Source organism: Centruroides sculpturatus, unplaced genomic scaffold (genome assembly GCF_000671375.1).
Source record: "Centruroides sculpturatus isolate CEXI.00-Female unplaced genomic scaffold, Cexi_2.0 scaffold421, whole genome shotgun sequence".
Classification (NCBI taxonomy): domain Eukaryota; kingdom Metazoa; phylum Arthropoda; class Arachnida; order Scorpiones; family Buthidae; genus Centruroides; species Centruroides sculpturatus.
The window spans coordinates 384,467-401,567 of record NW_019385018.1 but is presented as its reverse complement, the minus strand read 5'-3'; the positions used below and the strand labels follow the sequence as shown (position 1 = coordinate 401,567).

General features: G+C 27.4%; 1 protein-coding gene across 1 annotated transcript in view; it reads right to left on the bottom strand.

The window, feature by feature from the left end:
- Positions 1 to 411: 411 nt before the first annotated feature.
- Positions 412 to 17,101, bottom strand: part of LOC111633497 (MAP kinase-activated protein kinase 2-like) — a 57,262-nt gene continuing 40,572 nt past the window's right edge. The window contains exons 5-10 of the mRNA XM_023378076.1: positions 10,983 to 11,109; positions 10,814 to 10,889; positions 7,794 to 7,918; positions 4,153 to 4,238; positions 1,979 to 2,059; positions 412 to 1,114 (exon numbers count right to left, since the gene is read on the bottom strand). Coding sequence (XP_023233844.1) covers positions 983 to 1,114; positions 1,979 to 2,059; positions 4,153 to 4,238; positions 7,794 to 7,918; positions 10,814 to 10,889; positions 10,983 to 11,109 — 627 coding nt within the window. The 3' untranslated portion in view covers positions 412 to 982. The remainder of the gene's footprint in view (positions 1,115 to 1,978; positions 2,060 to 4,152; positions 4,239 to 7,793; positions 7,919 to 10,813; positions 10,890 to 10,982; positions 11,110 to 17,101) is intronic.

Here is a 17,101-nt window from a genome sequence, read left to right as displayed (position 1 = left end):
AAAGAGTGTTTATACATCGTCTGTATTTATTATTCTTACTATTGCATTTGATTTTTNTGGCAAAGAACTGATGATTGTGAAATTATTACATTCATGAGACATCATCTGTGATGATTGTGAAGTCGTCATGTTTACAATGGCCTTTTAAATGTATTTATAATTTATTTTTATAATTTTATATGTATGAACACCAGCTGAAGAGGGACTGAATATTATGTCCGAAATGCATTTTGAGTATTCTATGTTATGTACTGTACAGTACATGTTAAAGGAGCCACAGTTTATTGTAAATTTTTATTATTAAGATGTTAATTAATCTCATTCACTGGTGTGATAATCCCATATGCATATATATGTCTTGTTGATTTAGACTAATTGCTAATTTGTAGATGTTAAAAATATGGAAAGTTTTAAATTATTTTTTTACATGATAAATTTTAATAGTGCACATGATTAATAATTTTGATAAAAATGCTTTTTAAATTAGTGGTCCCATGTGCAGGAGGAAACTTCAGCACATTAAAGAACACACTTTTATCAATAATACTGTGCAAGTATTTAATTTCAATTTAAGTTTGTTTTGTAAACTTAAAATTTCTGATATAACTGTACACAAAACCATTTATTGTTCACCTTTTGAGTAATAATGAATTTGTCTAAATATGAGTAGATAGATATTACATGCTTCTCATAGAATAATTATACAATAGTTTTACTAATATCTGTAAGGGTCATTTATATATATATATATATGTGTATATATATCTATTTCTCAAAGACTTAATTATTAGTAATTTTTGAAAAATGGGCATGAGGATAATTTGACAAATTGAATTTGTTGTTTACTATTGTTAAATAGATTTCAAAAATGAAGATTTTTTTAGTTTGAAAATCTGTAACTTGCAAACAAAATATCATATATATATGCAATTCTGTACATCTGACAGATGAACTTTTATGGAATTACTACTTCATGCTAAATTTATTTTCTTGGATGATGAGCTACTTGTCTTCTGCGCTTATTCAAAAGAGGATTATTGGAATTTTCTAAATTTTTCAGTTGTACTGCATCGTAATCGACTCGCATGGTGGCTAATGATCTTGTCATTTCCTCCTACAAAATAAAAAATTACAGTGAGGATAATTTAAATAAACTATTTTCTCTAATGTAAATGTTTTTCATCATATAACTTTATTTAGAAATTAAGAATGAGAATATAAAACCTTATGTTAAGTTCCTAAATTATTTACAATTTTGAATTTTACATAATTTCAACTTGTATAATGATCATAAAGTTTAAAAGATTATCATAATGCAAATTGCTGGATTATATCAGGCTATATTAATGCTATGCTACTAATTATGAATTAAATTTCAAGTCATTTGGCCTAGAAGTAGACAATAGGTTAGGGGTGGCCAACAGTTTTTTCCCCCGGGCCAAATTGGGAAGAAAACTTTTTTCACGGGCCGAACCAGAGGCTGCCCTAGGAAAATTTTGAGTTGGTGTGAGATCTCATTGTGGTGTCACCCCGTAGAGACTACATAGAGATTACAGATACATTTTTTACATTATCATGCTTTATCAACATTCTATGTTGTACTTAAGAGATCTGTAATGGAGGGTTAACTCTAAACGCACAGTGAGTTGTTGACCCTTTTTTTTTTGGCATCAGAATTTTTCATCAAGCTATTCAGATTTCAGTAGCTAAATATTGAAAGATTAATCACGATCGCAGGCCACATAAATTCATTAGATGGGCCATATGTTGACCATGCCTGCATTAGATGCTATGTCTTGATAAATTTAATAATTATAATTAGATTAATATTTTAATAATTTAGAATGTTCTGGAAGAAAAGAATCAGAATCCACAACTCCCACCAAGTAAACTGGCCTAGAGATGGTGGCTAATCTACCACTAGGCCAAATTACTAACTTTTGACACTAACAAAAATAGTATACATATTTTATGGTACCTGAACTTCTGGCCATGCCGCTTCTTCTTCTTTTAATACTTGAACAGAATGTAATGGAGTCTGAGGCACTTCTGCATATTTCTAAAATAATTTTTTTTAAAGTGGTTACTTGAATAAATAAATATAATTTATTTTAGTTGATTTATAAAAAAAATTTTTTATATTGATTTATAATTTAATAAACTAAATATGTTTCAATCATATTAATTAATACATACTGAATACATAAATATTTCAGAAAAATATTAATAAGAAAATTCTTAATACTGAAACTGAAAATTAAATTTTGGATGAAATTAAATTTAAATAGAAGTCTAGTCTAATAATGAAGTAAGCAAAAATTTTTGAATTTTAACAAGAAACGTTAAAATGTTTCCTTATATAAACTTAGTATAAATTACGCTAAATAAGGAAAATGTAGGGCAGTCCATTAATTGCATGCACATTTTTGAGTCACTTTTGAACCCTTCATCTCTTATGTATAATGATGGACTTTTGTTATGTGTATTGTACTGTACAATAGTTATTTCTTCAATGTTAGAAGGGCCCATGAGTTAAAAAGTTCTGCAAATATTTTCTAACTGATAGTTTATTCACATGATTAGTAAGCAGACTTATAATAACAAATTCATACATCACTAATGCCACATACACAATATCTTGAATTCCACTCTTATGTATGATGATGAACTTTTTGCAACTCTGTCCCATTTATTATACATTTAATCAATGTTGAATCTTATTTTAATGTTTTAATATTAAAAAATATTGATATAAGTTTTCAGGCTTTCATCCAAATATCTTTTCAGAAATTAATTATGAAATAAGAAACAGATTATGATCAAAAACCAAATAAAGGCAATGGCTGCATTCAGCAGACTCAACAGTTCCAGAGCTGATGAGTATTTTTTTTGCTGAATGCCCTCTACAGTAGTGCTGTTTCAGAACATGTTTGGTGTTTTGACATCACATTTAGTAGCATCTTTCATTTATATTATCTATCACTAGCTGCAACTGGCCAATGATGGCTGCTTCCTGCTCCAACACATACGTCACTCATCGTTCGGTATATGTAACTACGTAACAGCTACCGATTGGAACACATTTTGTCAGTTTCGACTGTTGACTCTGCTGAACGCAGCCATAGAAATTTCATATTTGATAAATACAAAAACCTAAATTTTTACATAAAATTTCAAAACAATAGATATAATACAAATTTTGTATATACCAATAATTTATACAGTGTATTATTAATAAACACAGGAATAAAAATAATAATAATTTATCTGAATGCCAAATATTTCAATAATACTAAATATAATGACTTAATTTCTATGCATTTGTAGCTAGAACTATTTTAAGATGACCAAGACAAAACCTTTCTCACTTGTTTCTAGCCGTTTATACACGAGTACAAATGTTTTCGGCCTTCTTAATAGGCCTTCTTCAGGTACACTGACAGAAGGCCTATTAAGTGAGAAAGGTTTTGTCTTGGTCATCTAATAACTTAATATTTAGCCATTAAATAATCTAAGTTTAAAACAATTTATTTTAAAGAACAGAAATAATGAAGTAGGAACTAATATTAAGAATTATATACTCTATGCACATTAATAAATACATAATGAATGATAATTATAATTTAAAATATTTGGTTATTACAAAAGGGCAATATTAATTTTGGAATTACAATAATAATTAAATTAATATTGTAATAATTAGTTTAGAATGTTCTGGAAGAAAAGAATCAGAATCCACAACTCCCACCAAGTAAACTGGCCTAGAGATGGTGGCTAATCTACCACTAGGCCAAATTACTAACNCCATTTCCAAATTTTTATTTTGAAATATTGATGTGCAATCATTTTTCAAAACAACAATTTGTAAAAATATTAATTATTATTTTAATATTAAATTTGTGCAATTAATATTTTTAAGTAAAAAATTTTTCAAAAGAAAGAAAGACACATGTTATTGTTTATATTATTTAGGAATATATAATATTCCTAAATAATTGTTGTCACATAAATATAACTGATTTGTTTATTATTAGAAAAATATTACTACCAGTAAATAAATAAATCATATAATTTCAACAATAATTAAAAAAAATATTTTGTTTATTTCAATACGATTCAATCTAAGGAAAATTTTATATAATTAACACTTACAGCAATCCATTTGTTATTTAAGACTTCTTCAATAGATAATCTCTTAGTTGGGTCAGTTCGTAATAAGCCTTGAATGAGATCTTTAGCTAAATTTTTAAAAATTCAAAAAAATTAGAATTAAGTTAAAATATTACAAGTTCTGAAACATTACAAGGTTTTGAAAAAGTCTAAAATATAAGCTATCACTGTAGAAAAACATAATGTGAGATCTGAATTAATTATCTGAAAATCTTTCAATGACACAACTTCATGATTTAGTGGAAAATGTAATATTTTAGCCACTTTTAGACATTAAAATGATGAAACATTCTATCATGAAACTTATTCAGTAAAAAGTATAAACAAAGAAACACTAGATAAATGAACAGAATACAAGTACAATCTACAGAGAAAGACATGTACACACAAGATTATAGAAATTAAATATATAAAGATGATATTCCATACAATGAAAATATTGGAAAAAATTTTAGACAAGTCTAACAAAATAAGTACACTTGATCCTCTTTATATGGCTCGGTTTCAATTTTAGGCCCAAACAGTTTGGATATACAACAAAAAAAAATACAGTACTGGTAATTACTGATGCAGGCACATGCATTTGCCACACATTCAACTATCAAAACATAGCAAATAAGGTGCCATTTACTGATACATTAAATGTAACACAAAATAATTGTTTACACTGTATTTTATTTCATTCTTTATTTATTGCTTATTATTTTATTATAGAACAAAAAATAAAAATATGATTAACATAATGAAACTGGCAACATCATTGCAAGATGTTAATAAAGTTAGTTTTGGTTTAAGCTTTGACTGCTTGAATTTGGAATTACTACTTGCAGACAAATACATGACATTAAGTGATTACTTAAAAATAGTAATTTGACTTACACGTTCCTTTCATGTATGTTGTCACATGTGATTTTACAGTGTAGTTTAAAAAATATCCAGAAACGGTATAAATCTTGGAGTGAAATAGTTTCTTTCTGCTTGTTTTTCAGCTTCAAAACTTAGAAACACCATTGGTATGTATTAAATTCTTTAATATATTTTTTATTTATTTTGCTCTGTCCCATTAATTACTGCATTTATTTAAATAAAATAACAAAAAGAATCATTCAGCTAAAAATTTCTGATTTTCAACATTTTTCTGTTAATTTGGAGTAGATATTGTGGAATTTGTATAGTTTTGTATGCAAATAAATGAATTCATTATACAGCATTTTGCTTTACAGCCAACTTTTCTAGAATGTATCATGGCTGTATATCAAGGATTAAGTGTATTAATATCAAGTGACAATTTGTCTTTATGACAGTAAAATCAAATTATTGATGTCTTCAACAGATCATGCAAAGTTTAGAAAACAAAACAGCAAAAATTACATTGGGATTTTATTGACATAGATAAAGCCTACAACAAAGTACTGAAACATGAAATATGGAAAGTATTACATAGAAGTTAGTACTGGAGAAGTATGTTAGATTGATAGAAGTGCTTAGCACTTAGAAATAAGAAAGCAAATTTCAAAACTGTTTTAAGATATTGAAAATTTTGAAATAAGAGTTGAACTTTATCAGAATTCAGCTTGAGCCTGTCATCCCCAGTCAGCACCATAAGTAACAGTGAATGGTTATATAAAAATTTAAATGTCTTGAAATAAAGAATCACATGGAGGTCTGAGTGGGATAACCTCCACACTACATAGTAAACGGAAGTTGCAGGTTCAACTTCTAATCCAGACTGATTCTTTTCTTCCAGACTGTTCTAAATTATTTAATAAATATTATATTATTATAATTATTAATTTTGATAAGAGATGGTGCCTAATGTATACTTCTAGTACCAAATTACTTAATTTCTAATTATTAATTTTAGCAAACAAATAACCTGATTAATTATGGCAATTGTTTGGTTTAGCATTATATCAAAAACTACGATTGTATGTTTAATTGCTGCATTTTGTCTTCTTTCTAACAATGCAAATACTTGTGGAATGCCAAAAGTGCTTTTCTTAATGTTTACTTTGGTGTAATTTGATCCAAAAATGCAAAAATAAACATATCAAATTTCACAAACTCCCTGTAAATTATCTCAACTTGTAAAAATTAACATCCCCTTTGTGTTAAATTTGAGAGGAAAATGTTATCTTTCATTAACAGTAGTTAGTCAGCCCACACTAACAAATTACTATTAATGTCAATAAGCTGCTAATTGCTTTATTCTCCTGTAAATGAAAACTCTTCCTGGTTGTAAGTCAGTCAAATTACAATGTTATCATTTTATTGCACTCAGAAGAATGTTTTATTTTAACATTTATTTAACAACTAGTTTTGGTTAATATATATCAATGTAAATCCAATTAATTCATTCTAGACACTCCAAAATACATACCAAAAACACATATTATAGAGAGAATAAATATAGTGTTTAATACTAAAAACAATTAGAAATTAATATAAAATGAATATAAAAGACTAATGTAAAGAATAAATAAACATTTAAGCATTTAACATGGCATTTCCCATGATAGAGCTAATAGGAAAGGAAAGCAATGGAATTGGGCGTATTCAAAATCTCAGCATCCATCCAGTGATATGCTGCCATAAGTGACGCAACTGCTGGCATTTTCTAGAGAACACAAACACTGACAGCCAGGAATTTCGGGAGAGAAAAAACAATAAAAATGGCGAATGGTGTGGACTTCCACATTACACTAAATTTATTTTTAAACTTATTTAATGAGAGCAGCTTAATGAAAAATGAATATTTCGAAAAGAGAAATAGGGATGAAGATTTTTTAAATTTCTGTAAGAGTTTTAAATAATTAAATCAATTCTAACATTATACTTTAACAACTAAAACAAATTATGTGATGTCTTATGTAAATATACTAATATGTTAAAATATTCTATTAATTAATTTATTCAGGATTTATTCATCAACAAATAAATTAAATTCAAAATTGTCAACTCTAAATAGAGCTCTTACAAGCTTAATGGTGACTGCCTTCTTGTTTGCTGGTGCAAGCACTGAAAATTGTGCATTGTACTTCTATTTCTACTATTTTAGATGCGGTTTTTTGCGTTTTTGATTGTGTTTTAATAGGGTATGTCAACAGAATATACACTAAAAAAGGATTTTTCAATATTCCCCCCGTGGGGGAGAGAGACAGGATTAAGGCTTACCTTGAAGTACTTGGCTTCTATTATACTTTTTCTATTATTCTATTATAAATTTTTCGAAAAATTCCCCCCCACACGGGGGAAGTGTTATACATTTATAATAGATACATTTTGACCCACAACACGCGTGGCGGGGGTCTGCTAGTAATAAGATAATATTTTGGTATAATTTCAAAACTAAAAGAAAACCATCTCAAATTATGGATAATATATTTTGATATTCAATTCTTAACAATTTTATTTTACATTTTATTCATAATTATAAAAAAATTTCATATTCCTATATCTTTTGATTATTTTTAAACTAAAAATTTCATGAAAACATCAAGAAAATTTTTTCTCAGAATTATTTAAATTTAGATCTTTAAATAATAATATCAAAGTTTAAAATACATATACTTTAATATTTTTAACCTACATAAAAAAACTCAATTGATCACAATGATATTTACCATCTTTAGAAACTCTAGTCCATTCAGGTTCAGGAAAATCATATTGACCTGCTCTTATGCGTTTTTTCATTCCAGGAGAAATTGCTAAACCATGATTACTATAAAATGGAGGAAATCCACATAATCTGTTGAATAAGAATATAAATAAAATATAATCATAAATTTTAAAATTTATTAAAAATTATAAACTATTTTAAATCTCAGTCAGATAACCCATAGTGACATAACCTGCAATGGCATATATCCCTCAAAAAATTTAAGAATGAAAATGAAAATAAAACATTCATATAATCTGTATTACCATATATCCCATAACTCCAATTGAAAGCAAGATAATTACTGATATGCACCTTAGAAGTTTCCATATCAAGCATTAAAACATTGCTTTTTCTGTTTCATTTTCTGTTAACAAATCATTGTATGTATACATAAACAATAAGCCTAAATATTCTATAATAGTCATCTTTTTTCTCCTGAAATAAAAAGACAGAACCAATGCATGATCTGATGCAATGATTTTATAAAAATTTTACGATAATGATAAATACAGAGTGGTTATAATTAAAATTGCCTTACTCAGATCTGTATAGAGTTTGTTTGCGATGTATTTTGATGAAACTTGGTATATACATTATTCACAAATCACACCTAAATTCAAAATTTCCAGCAAATAAAAGTCAAAAACACATATCAAACATTTTCAGCCACTAAATTTATCGGCCTTCCTCAGGAAATATCAACTGGAAAAACCGTTCTATAAATAGAAGTTAGCTGCCTTTTAAAATTTTTAAAAAAACGAAAACGGCTGTGACGTATCGTGTATGACATATATTATGAGTCTAGATAGCATTTCCACGCTGCTGATACAGGAATGACATCCATGTTGATGCAGTTTCCACTCATGCTCGCCTTGTAGATCTCTACTGCTTGTACAATTTTTATATTTTGCCTGTCGAAAACCTTGTGTATTAGCTTGGCCTGGTCCCAACAGGGGGAAATCCCCGAATCGCTGGCATACTGTGCTAAAGCTGTACTGATGTTACCTTTTAGCACGTCATATTTGTGATCTTTTAGCACGTCATATTTGTGCTGAAAGGTAACATCAGTACGGCTTTAGCATGGTATGCCAGCGATCCAGGGATTTCCCCCTGTTGGGACCAGGCCAAGCTAATACACAAGGTTTCCAACAGGCAAAATATAAAAATTGTAGAAGCAGTAGAGATCTACAAGGCGGGCATGAGTGGAAACTGCATCAACACAGATGTCATTCCTGTATCAGCAGCGTGGAAATGCTATCTAGACTCATAATATACATCATGCACAATACATCACAGCCGTTTTCGTTCTTTTAAAAATTTAAAAGGAAGCTAAGTTCTATTTATAGAACAGTTTTTCCAGTTAGTATTTCCTAAGGAAGGCCATTAAATTTAGTGGCTGAATATGTTCGATACGTGTTTTTTGACTTTTATTTGCTGAAAATTTTGAATTTAGGTGTGATTTGCAAATATTACAGTTCCAGTTTATGGTGAGGTTGTATTTAGTTTATATACATTATATGGACCATGGGGAAAAAGAAAATGCAAAAGAAATAATTAGTTGAAATTTCTACCACTAGGTGAAAAAATGGCACATGAAGAATAAGAGAGAGACAAAATGAAAACATGCAAAAGGTTTTTAGTCACGACATTTGTTCAATGTGCAATCTATTTGTGTCAATCACATGTTAAAAGTGCCTTACAGTGTGCTCAACAGTAGCCCGATAGGTTTCTTGAGAAATTGCAGCAATATGGCGTGTTATGCATCTTTCAATTCAGGCAGAGTCTGTATGGTTGTGGGGATATCTGAAAGATTGTCTATAAAGGAGGCATACAAACTTTGCCCAAATTGAAGTAAGCATAACATGCCATATTGCTGCAATTTCTCAAGAACATGCTGTAAGGCACTTTTAACATGTGATTGACACAAATAGATTGCACATTGAACAAATGCTGCGAATAAAAACCTTTTGCGTGTTTTCATTTTGTGTTTCTCTTGTTCTTCATGTGCCATTTTTTCACCTAGTGGTAGAAATTTCAACTAATTATTTCTTTTGCATTTTCCTTTTCCCCATGGTCCATATAATGTATATACCAAGTTTCATCAAAATACATCAAAGAGAACAGGCTCTATACAGAACTGAGTAGGGCAACTTTAATTATAACCACCCTGTATTTCAAGTGTCTTTAATATTACTCTTCAGTCATTAATCTCTATAAAAATACAAATTTATACTATTACAACCATTTACTATTTTCCTTCAATAATTTATTAATCTTGACACAGTTGCATTTACTCCTTATTTCAATAACATCTCATAAACAGAAGTTAAGATCCATAAAGCAGCTATCACAGTTTAATTAAATTAAAATTGCCAATAAAAACCATAAATTCCTGTATTATTCATAACGTTAATAATATTATATTAAGCAATATATTGATCTTAAAAAAATTACATCTGTCCTTTCCAACAATATTTATTATAGACAGAAGGATTTTTAAATCCACAGTTAGCTATGTTTTTCAAAGATTCCCAGATGATAAAAGTTTTTACTGCTATAGAACAAACTGAATAATTCCATAATTAAATTAATCTTTTATAATTAAAATTAAACCTTTAAAGCTTAAAAACATTTAAAAACCTTAAAAAGTTTTTTAGAAAAATCTCAAAAATTTTTAAAAATATATATATAACAATAATATCAAATCATATTTAAATCAATGTTCATTTTTTCCATTAATAATAATAATTTATTTATAACATAAAAAATGAAAATGATAAAAATAAACTAATAAATACTCATATTAAATTAGAAATTATTCAATAATAAATTTAAAATAAAATGTAATATTAAATTTTTCTTAATTACAGTTTTCAGATTTTATTAAATTTTACTTATTAGCATTTATACAATTTCATAGAAAATTTCACACTTCATGAATTAAAACAAAAGTTCAAAATTACACATTAATTATCTACTTACAAAATATACATGATAACTCCTAATGACCACATGTCACAAGATTTGTCATATTTTTCTGGACCTAAAACTTCTGGAGCTGTAAATTTATATAAAGTATATAAAATAAATATGTTATCTTTTAATAAATTATTTATTTTTAAATAAATAATTATAAAAATAAGTAACATACCAACATAGTATGGAGTATAACAAGGCGTTTGAAGGGAGTGAAAATTTGTAGTTTCTTTTGCAAAACCAAAATCTGTAAGTTTTAGTACAGCAGTTTTATCAGGTGTTGAATATAGTAAATTTTCTGGCTAAAATTTTAATAAATATAAATTTTTAATTATATTTTTAAAAATTTCAAAAATAACTATTATTATTTATATTCATTTTATACAATTAAATTGTAATAATTATAATACACATACAGATTTTCCACTACTTCTATAAAAAAAACTATTAATTAGTTGAATTATATAATAGTCAGTCAGTCAAATTCCAATATAACAGATTTCATAATAATAAAAATTTTTTAAAAAGAAAGAATTTTCTTGCATTGGACAAATTTATTTCATAAACTGTGTAAAACAAATTTCATTTTAGCAAGATTAATAATCCAGTATAATGAATATTATTTTACCATCAAAATATTATTGAAGTGAAAATTATTTACTTCAATAAGATTTATCTTCATTTTTTGATATCAAAAAAATGGATTGGATCAAGCTTGGGAAAAGCCTACAACTATAAAGAATGGAAAAGAACTGTCTGTTAACTGCAACCCTCTGAAAAGAGGATGTCATGTGAATGAAATGAAAATTTATCTATGTTTGGCTCATTTCAAGCTTAATGACAAATTGGTACATGGAGTGAATGTAAAGGGAGTGGAGTAAAGGAATAGTGAAAGGAACTTGCAGTAAAGGAAAATACTGCTGCCTGTATTTTTATTATTATTGCAATTTATTTTAATTATAACAAAGTTAATTAATTTTGTGTTTACACTATCATTATGTTGAGCAAAACGAAAAAAAATTTAAATTACATCAGATTACATCAAAAGAGAAATGAACAATTTTGGAAAAAAAGAAGGAAAGCAGTGTTCCAAGAGAATTTGATATCACTCCTTTCGCCTTACCAACAATTTTAATTGAGTCAACTGATGAAAAAATTTCATTTATAAAAGCTTCAGATAAACTGAGAAAAATTTGCTTGTATTCATTCTTCTACTATTGATGTCCCAAAACTTATTTTTTAACAGTTAGTGTTAAAGTTTCATTTTTAATGGCACTACTGAAAATATGATACAATAAAAAATATATACTTCTTACTAAAAATAATAAAATATTGTAATGATTAACAGCATTTTATGATTATTTTCAAATAAAAAGTGTTTATACTTTTTATTTGAAAATAATACTTTACCATTATAACAAAATTAGCTGTATAGTCCCAAAAACCATGCTAAATCATTCCTGTAATGAACAGGAATGGATTTAGTATGATTGTACAGTGCAGTTGACCTCGCTCTGAGAATTAAATAATGAAATCATATAGTCGTATTTTAATTGTATAAAATTATTTAAATAGTTTTGCAATGCTTGAAACTCTAAATTTTTTATTTAAATCAATGAATTAGCCTTTATGGTATCTACTGTTTCTTTTATTTATTGAAAATCTTTGGTTTTTGAAATTTTTCTTATGTTAAAGGAATGATTCCCAAATTTGATATGAATATTTTGTAGAATAATTATTAAGTTTTATGACTTTCATAAACAACATTTTTGAATTATTTCTGTTTTTCATAAAATTTTTTAAATTTATCATTTATAACTCCTGTAAGCTGGAACAGTTCAACAAACACACACAAATTTGGGAATCATTCCTTTAACATAAGAAAAATTTCAAAAACCAAAGATTTTTAATAAATAAAAGAAACAGTAGATACCATAAAGGCTAATTCATTGATTTAAATAAAAAATTTAGAGTTTCAAGCATTGCAAAACTATTTAAATAATTTTATACAATTAAAATACGACTATATGATTTCATTATTTAATTCTCAGAGCGAGGTCAACTGCACTGTACAATCATACTAAATCCATTCCTGTTCATTACAGGAATGATTTAGCATGGTTTTTGGGACTATACAGCTAATTTTGTTATAATGGTAAAGTATTATTTTCAAATAAAAAGTATAAACACTTTTTATTTGAAAATAATCATAAAATGCTGTTAATCATTACAATATTTTATTATTTTTAGTAAGAAGTATATATTTTTTATTGTATCATATTTTCAGTAGTGCCATTAAAAATGAAACTTTAACACTAACTGTTAAAAAATAAGTTTTGGGACATCAATAGTAGAAGAATGAATACAAGCAAATTTTTCTCAGTTTATCTGAAGCTTTTATAAATGAAATTTTTTCATCAGTTGACTCAATTAAAATTGTTGGTAAGGCGAAAGGAGTGATATCAAATTCTCTTGGAACACTGCTTTCCTTCTTTTTTTCCAAAATTGTTCATTTCTCTTTTGATGTAATCTGATGTAATTTAAATTTTTTTTCGTTTTGCTCAACATAATGATAGTGTAAACACAAAATTAATTAACTTTGTTATAATTAAAATAAATTGCAATAATAATAAAAATACAGGCAGCAGTATTTTCCTTTACTGCAAGTTCCTTTCACTATTCCTTTACTCCACTCCCTTTACATTCACTCCATGTACCAATTTGTCATTAAGCTTGAAATGAGCCAAACATAGATAAATTTTCATTTCATTCACATGACATCCTCTTTTCAGAGGGTTGCAGTTAACAGACAGTTCTTTTCCATTCTTTATAGTTGTAGGCTTTTCCCAAGCTTGATCCAATCCATTTTTTTGATATCAAAAAATGAAGATAAATCTTATTGAAGTAAATAATTTTCACTTCAATAATATTTTGATGGTAAAATAATATTCATTATACTGGATTATTAATCTTGCTAAAATGAAATTTGTTTTACACAGTTTATGAAATAAATTTGTCCAATGCAAGAAAATTCTTTCTTTTTAAAAAATTTTTATTATTATGAAATCTGTTATATTGGAATTTGACTGACTGACTATTATATAATTCAACTAATTAATAGTTTTTTTTATAGAAGTAGTGGAAAATCTGTATGTGTATTATAATTATTACAATTTAATTGTATAAAATGAATATAAATAATAATAGTTATTTTTGAAATTTTTAAAAATATAATTAAAAATTTATATTTATTAAAATTTTAGCCAGAAAATTTACTATATTCAACACCTGATAAAACTGCTGTACTAAAACTTACAGATTTTGGTTTTGCAAAAGAAACTACAAATTTTCACTCCCTTCAAACGCCTTGTTATACTCCATACTATGTTGGTATGTTACTTATTTTTATAATTATTTATTTAAAAATAAATAATTTATTAAAAGATAACATATTTATTTTATATACTTTATATAAATTTACAGCTCCAGAAGTTTTAGGTCCAGAAAAATATGACAAATCTTGTGACATGTGGTCATTAGGAGTTATCATGTATATTTTGTAAGTAGATAATTAATGTGTAATTTTGAACTTTTGTTTTAATTCATGAAGTGTGAAATTTTCTATGAAATTGTATAAATGCTAATAAGTAAAATTTAATAAAATCTGAAAACTGTAATTAAGAAAAATTTAATATTACATTTTATTTTAAATTTATTATTGAATAATTTCTAATTTAATATGAGTATTTATTAGTTTATTTTTATCATTTTCATTTTTTATGTTATAAATAAATTATTATTATTAATGGAAAAAATGAACATTGATTTAAATATGATTTGATATTATTGTTATATATATATTTTTAAAAATTTTTGAGATTTTTCTAAAAAACTTTTTAAGGTTTTTAAATGTTTTTAAGCTTTAAAGGTTTAATTTTAATTATAAAAGATTAATTTAATTATGGAATTATTCAGTTTGTTCTATAGCAGTAAAAACTTTTATCATCTGGGAATCTTTGAAAAACATAGCTAACTGTGGATTTAAAAATCCTTCTGTCTATAATAAATATTGTTGGAAAGGACAGATGTAATTTTTTTAAGATCAATATATTGCTTAATATAATATTATTAACGTTATGAATAATACAGGAATTTATGGTTTTTATTGGCAATTTTAATTTAATTAAACTGTGATAGCTGCTTTATGGATCTTAACTTCTGTTTATGAGATGTTATTGAAATAAGGAGTAAATGCAACTGTGTCAAGATTAATAAATTATTGAAGGAAAATAGTAAATGGTTGTAATAGTATAAATTTGTATTTTTATAGAGATTAATGACTGAAGAGTAATATTAAAGACACTTGAAATACAGGGTGGTTATAATTAAAGTTGCCCTACTCAGTTCTGTATAGAGCCTGTTCTCTTTGATGTATTTTGATGAAACTTGGTATATACATTATATGGACCATGGGGAAAAGGAAAATGCAAAAGAAATAATTAGTTGAAATTTCTACCACTAGGTGAAAAAATGGCACATGAAGAACAAGAGAAACACAAAATGAAAACACGCAAAAGGTTTTTATTCGCAGCATTTGTTCAATGTGCAATCTATTTGTGTCAATCACATGTTAAAAGTGCCTTACAGCATGTTCTTGAGAAATTGCAGCAATATGGCATGTTATGCTTACTTCAATTTGGGCAAAGTTTGTATGCCTCCTTTATAGACAATCTTTCAGATATCCCCACAACCATACAGACTCTGCCTGAATTGAAAGATGCATAACACGCCATATTGCTGCAATTTCTCAAGAAACCTATCGGGCTACTGTTGAGCACACTGTAAGGCACTTTTAACATGTGATTGACACAAATAGATTGCACATTGAACAAATGTCGTGACTAAAAACCTTTTGCATGTTTTCATTTTGTCTCTCTCTTATTCTTCATGTGCCATTTTTTCACCTAGTGGTAGAAATTTCAACTAATTATTTCTTTTGCATTTTCTTTTTCCCCATGGTCCATATAATGTATATAAACTAAATACAACCTCACCATAAACTGGAACTGTAATATTTGCAAATCACACCTAAATTCAAAATTTTCAGCAAATAAAAGTCAAAAAACACGTATCGAACATATTCAGCCACTAAATTTAATGGCCTTCCTTAGGAAATACTAACTGGAAAAACTGTTCTATAAATAGAACTTAGCTTCCTTTTAAATTTTTAAAAGAACGAAAACGGCTGTGATGTATTGTGCATGATGTATATTATGAGTCTAGATAGCATTTCCACGCTGCTGATACAGGAATGACATCTGTGTTGATGCAGTTTCCACTCATGCCCGCCTTGTAGATCTCTACTGCTTCTACAATTTTTATATTTTGCCTGTTGGAAACCTTGTGTATTAGCTTGGCCTGGTCCCAACAGGGGGAAATCCCTGGATCGCTGGCATACCATGCTAAAGCCGTACTGATGTTACCTTTTAGCACAAATATGACGTGCTAAAAGATCACAAATATGACGTGCTAAAAGGTAACATCAGTACAGCTTTAGCACAGTATGCCAGCGATTCGGGGATTTCCCCCTGTTGGGACCAGGCCAAGCTAATACACAAGGTTTTCAACAGGCAAAATATAAAAATTGTAGAAGCAGTAGAGATCTACAAGGCGGGCATGAGTGGAAACTGCATCAACACAGATGTCATTCCTGTATCAGCAGCGTGGAAATGCTATCTAGACTCATAATATACATCATGCACGATACGTCACAGCCGTTTTCGTTCTTTTAAAAATTTAAAAGGCAGCTAAGTTCTATTTATAGAACAGTTTTTCCAGTTAGTATTTCCTAAGGAAGGCCGTTAAATTTAGTGGCTGAATATGTTCGATACGTGTTTTTTGACTTTTATTTGCTGAAAATTTTGAATTTAGGTGTGATTTGCAAATATTACAGTTCCAGTTTATGGTGAGGTTGTATTTAGTTTATATACATTATATGGACCATGGGGAAAAAGAAAATGCAAAAGAAATAATTAGTTGAAATTTCTACCACTAGGTGAAAAAATGGCACATGAAGAATAAGAGAGACACAAAATGAAAACATGCAAAAGGTTTTTATTCACAACATTTGTTCAATGTGCAATCCATTTGCGTCAATTACATGTCCAAAACGCCTTACAATGTTATAAGACGTTTTGAACACGTGACTGATGCAAATGGATTTTAATTTTAAAAAGTTTTTTGTATAGTGATAGAGACCTTTTTAGCCGATACAAGAAAATACGATTGTTAGGT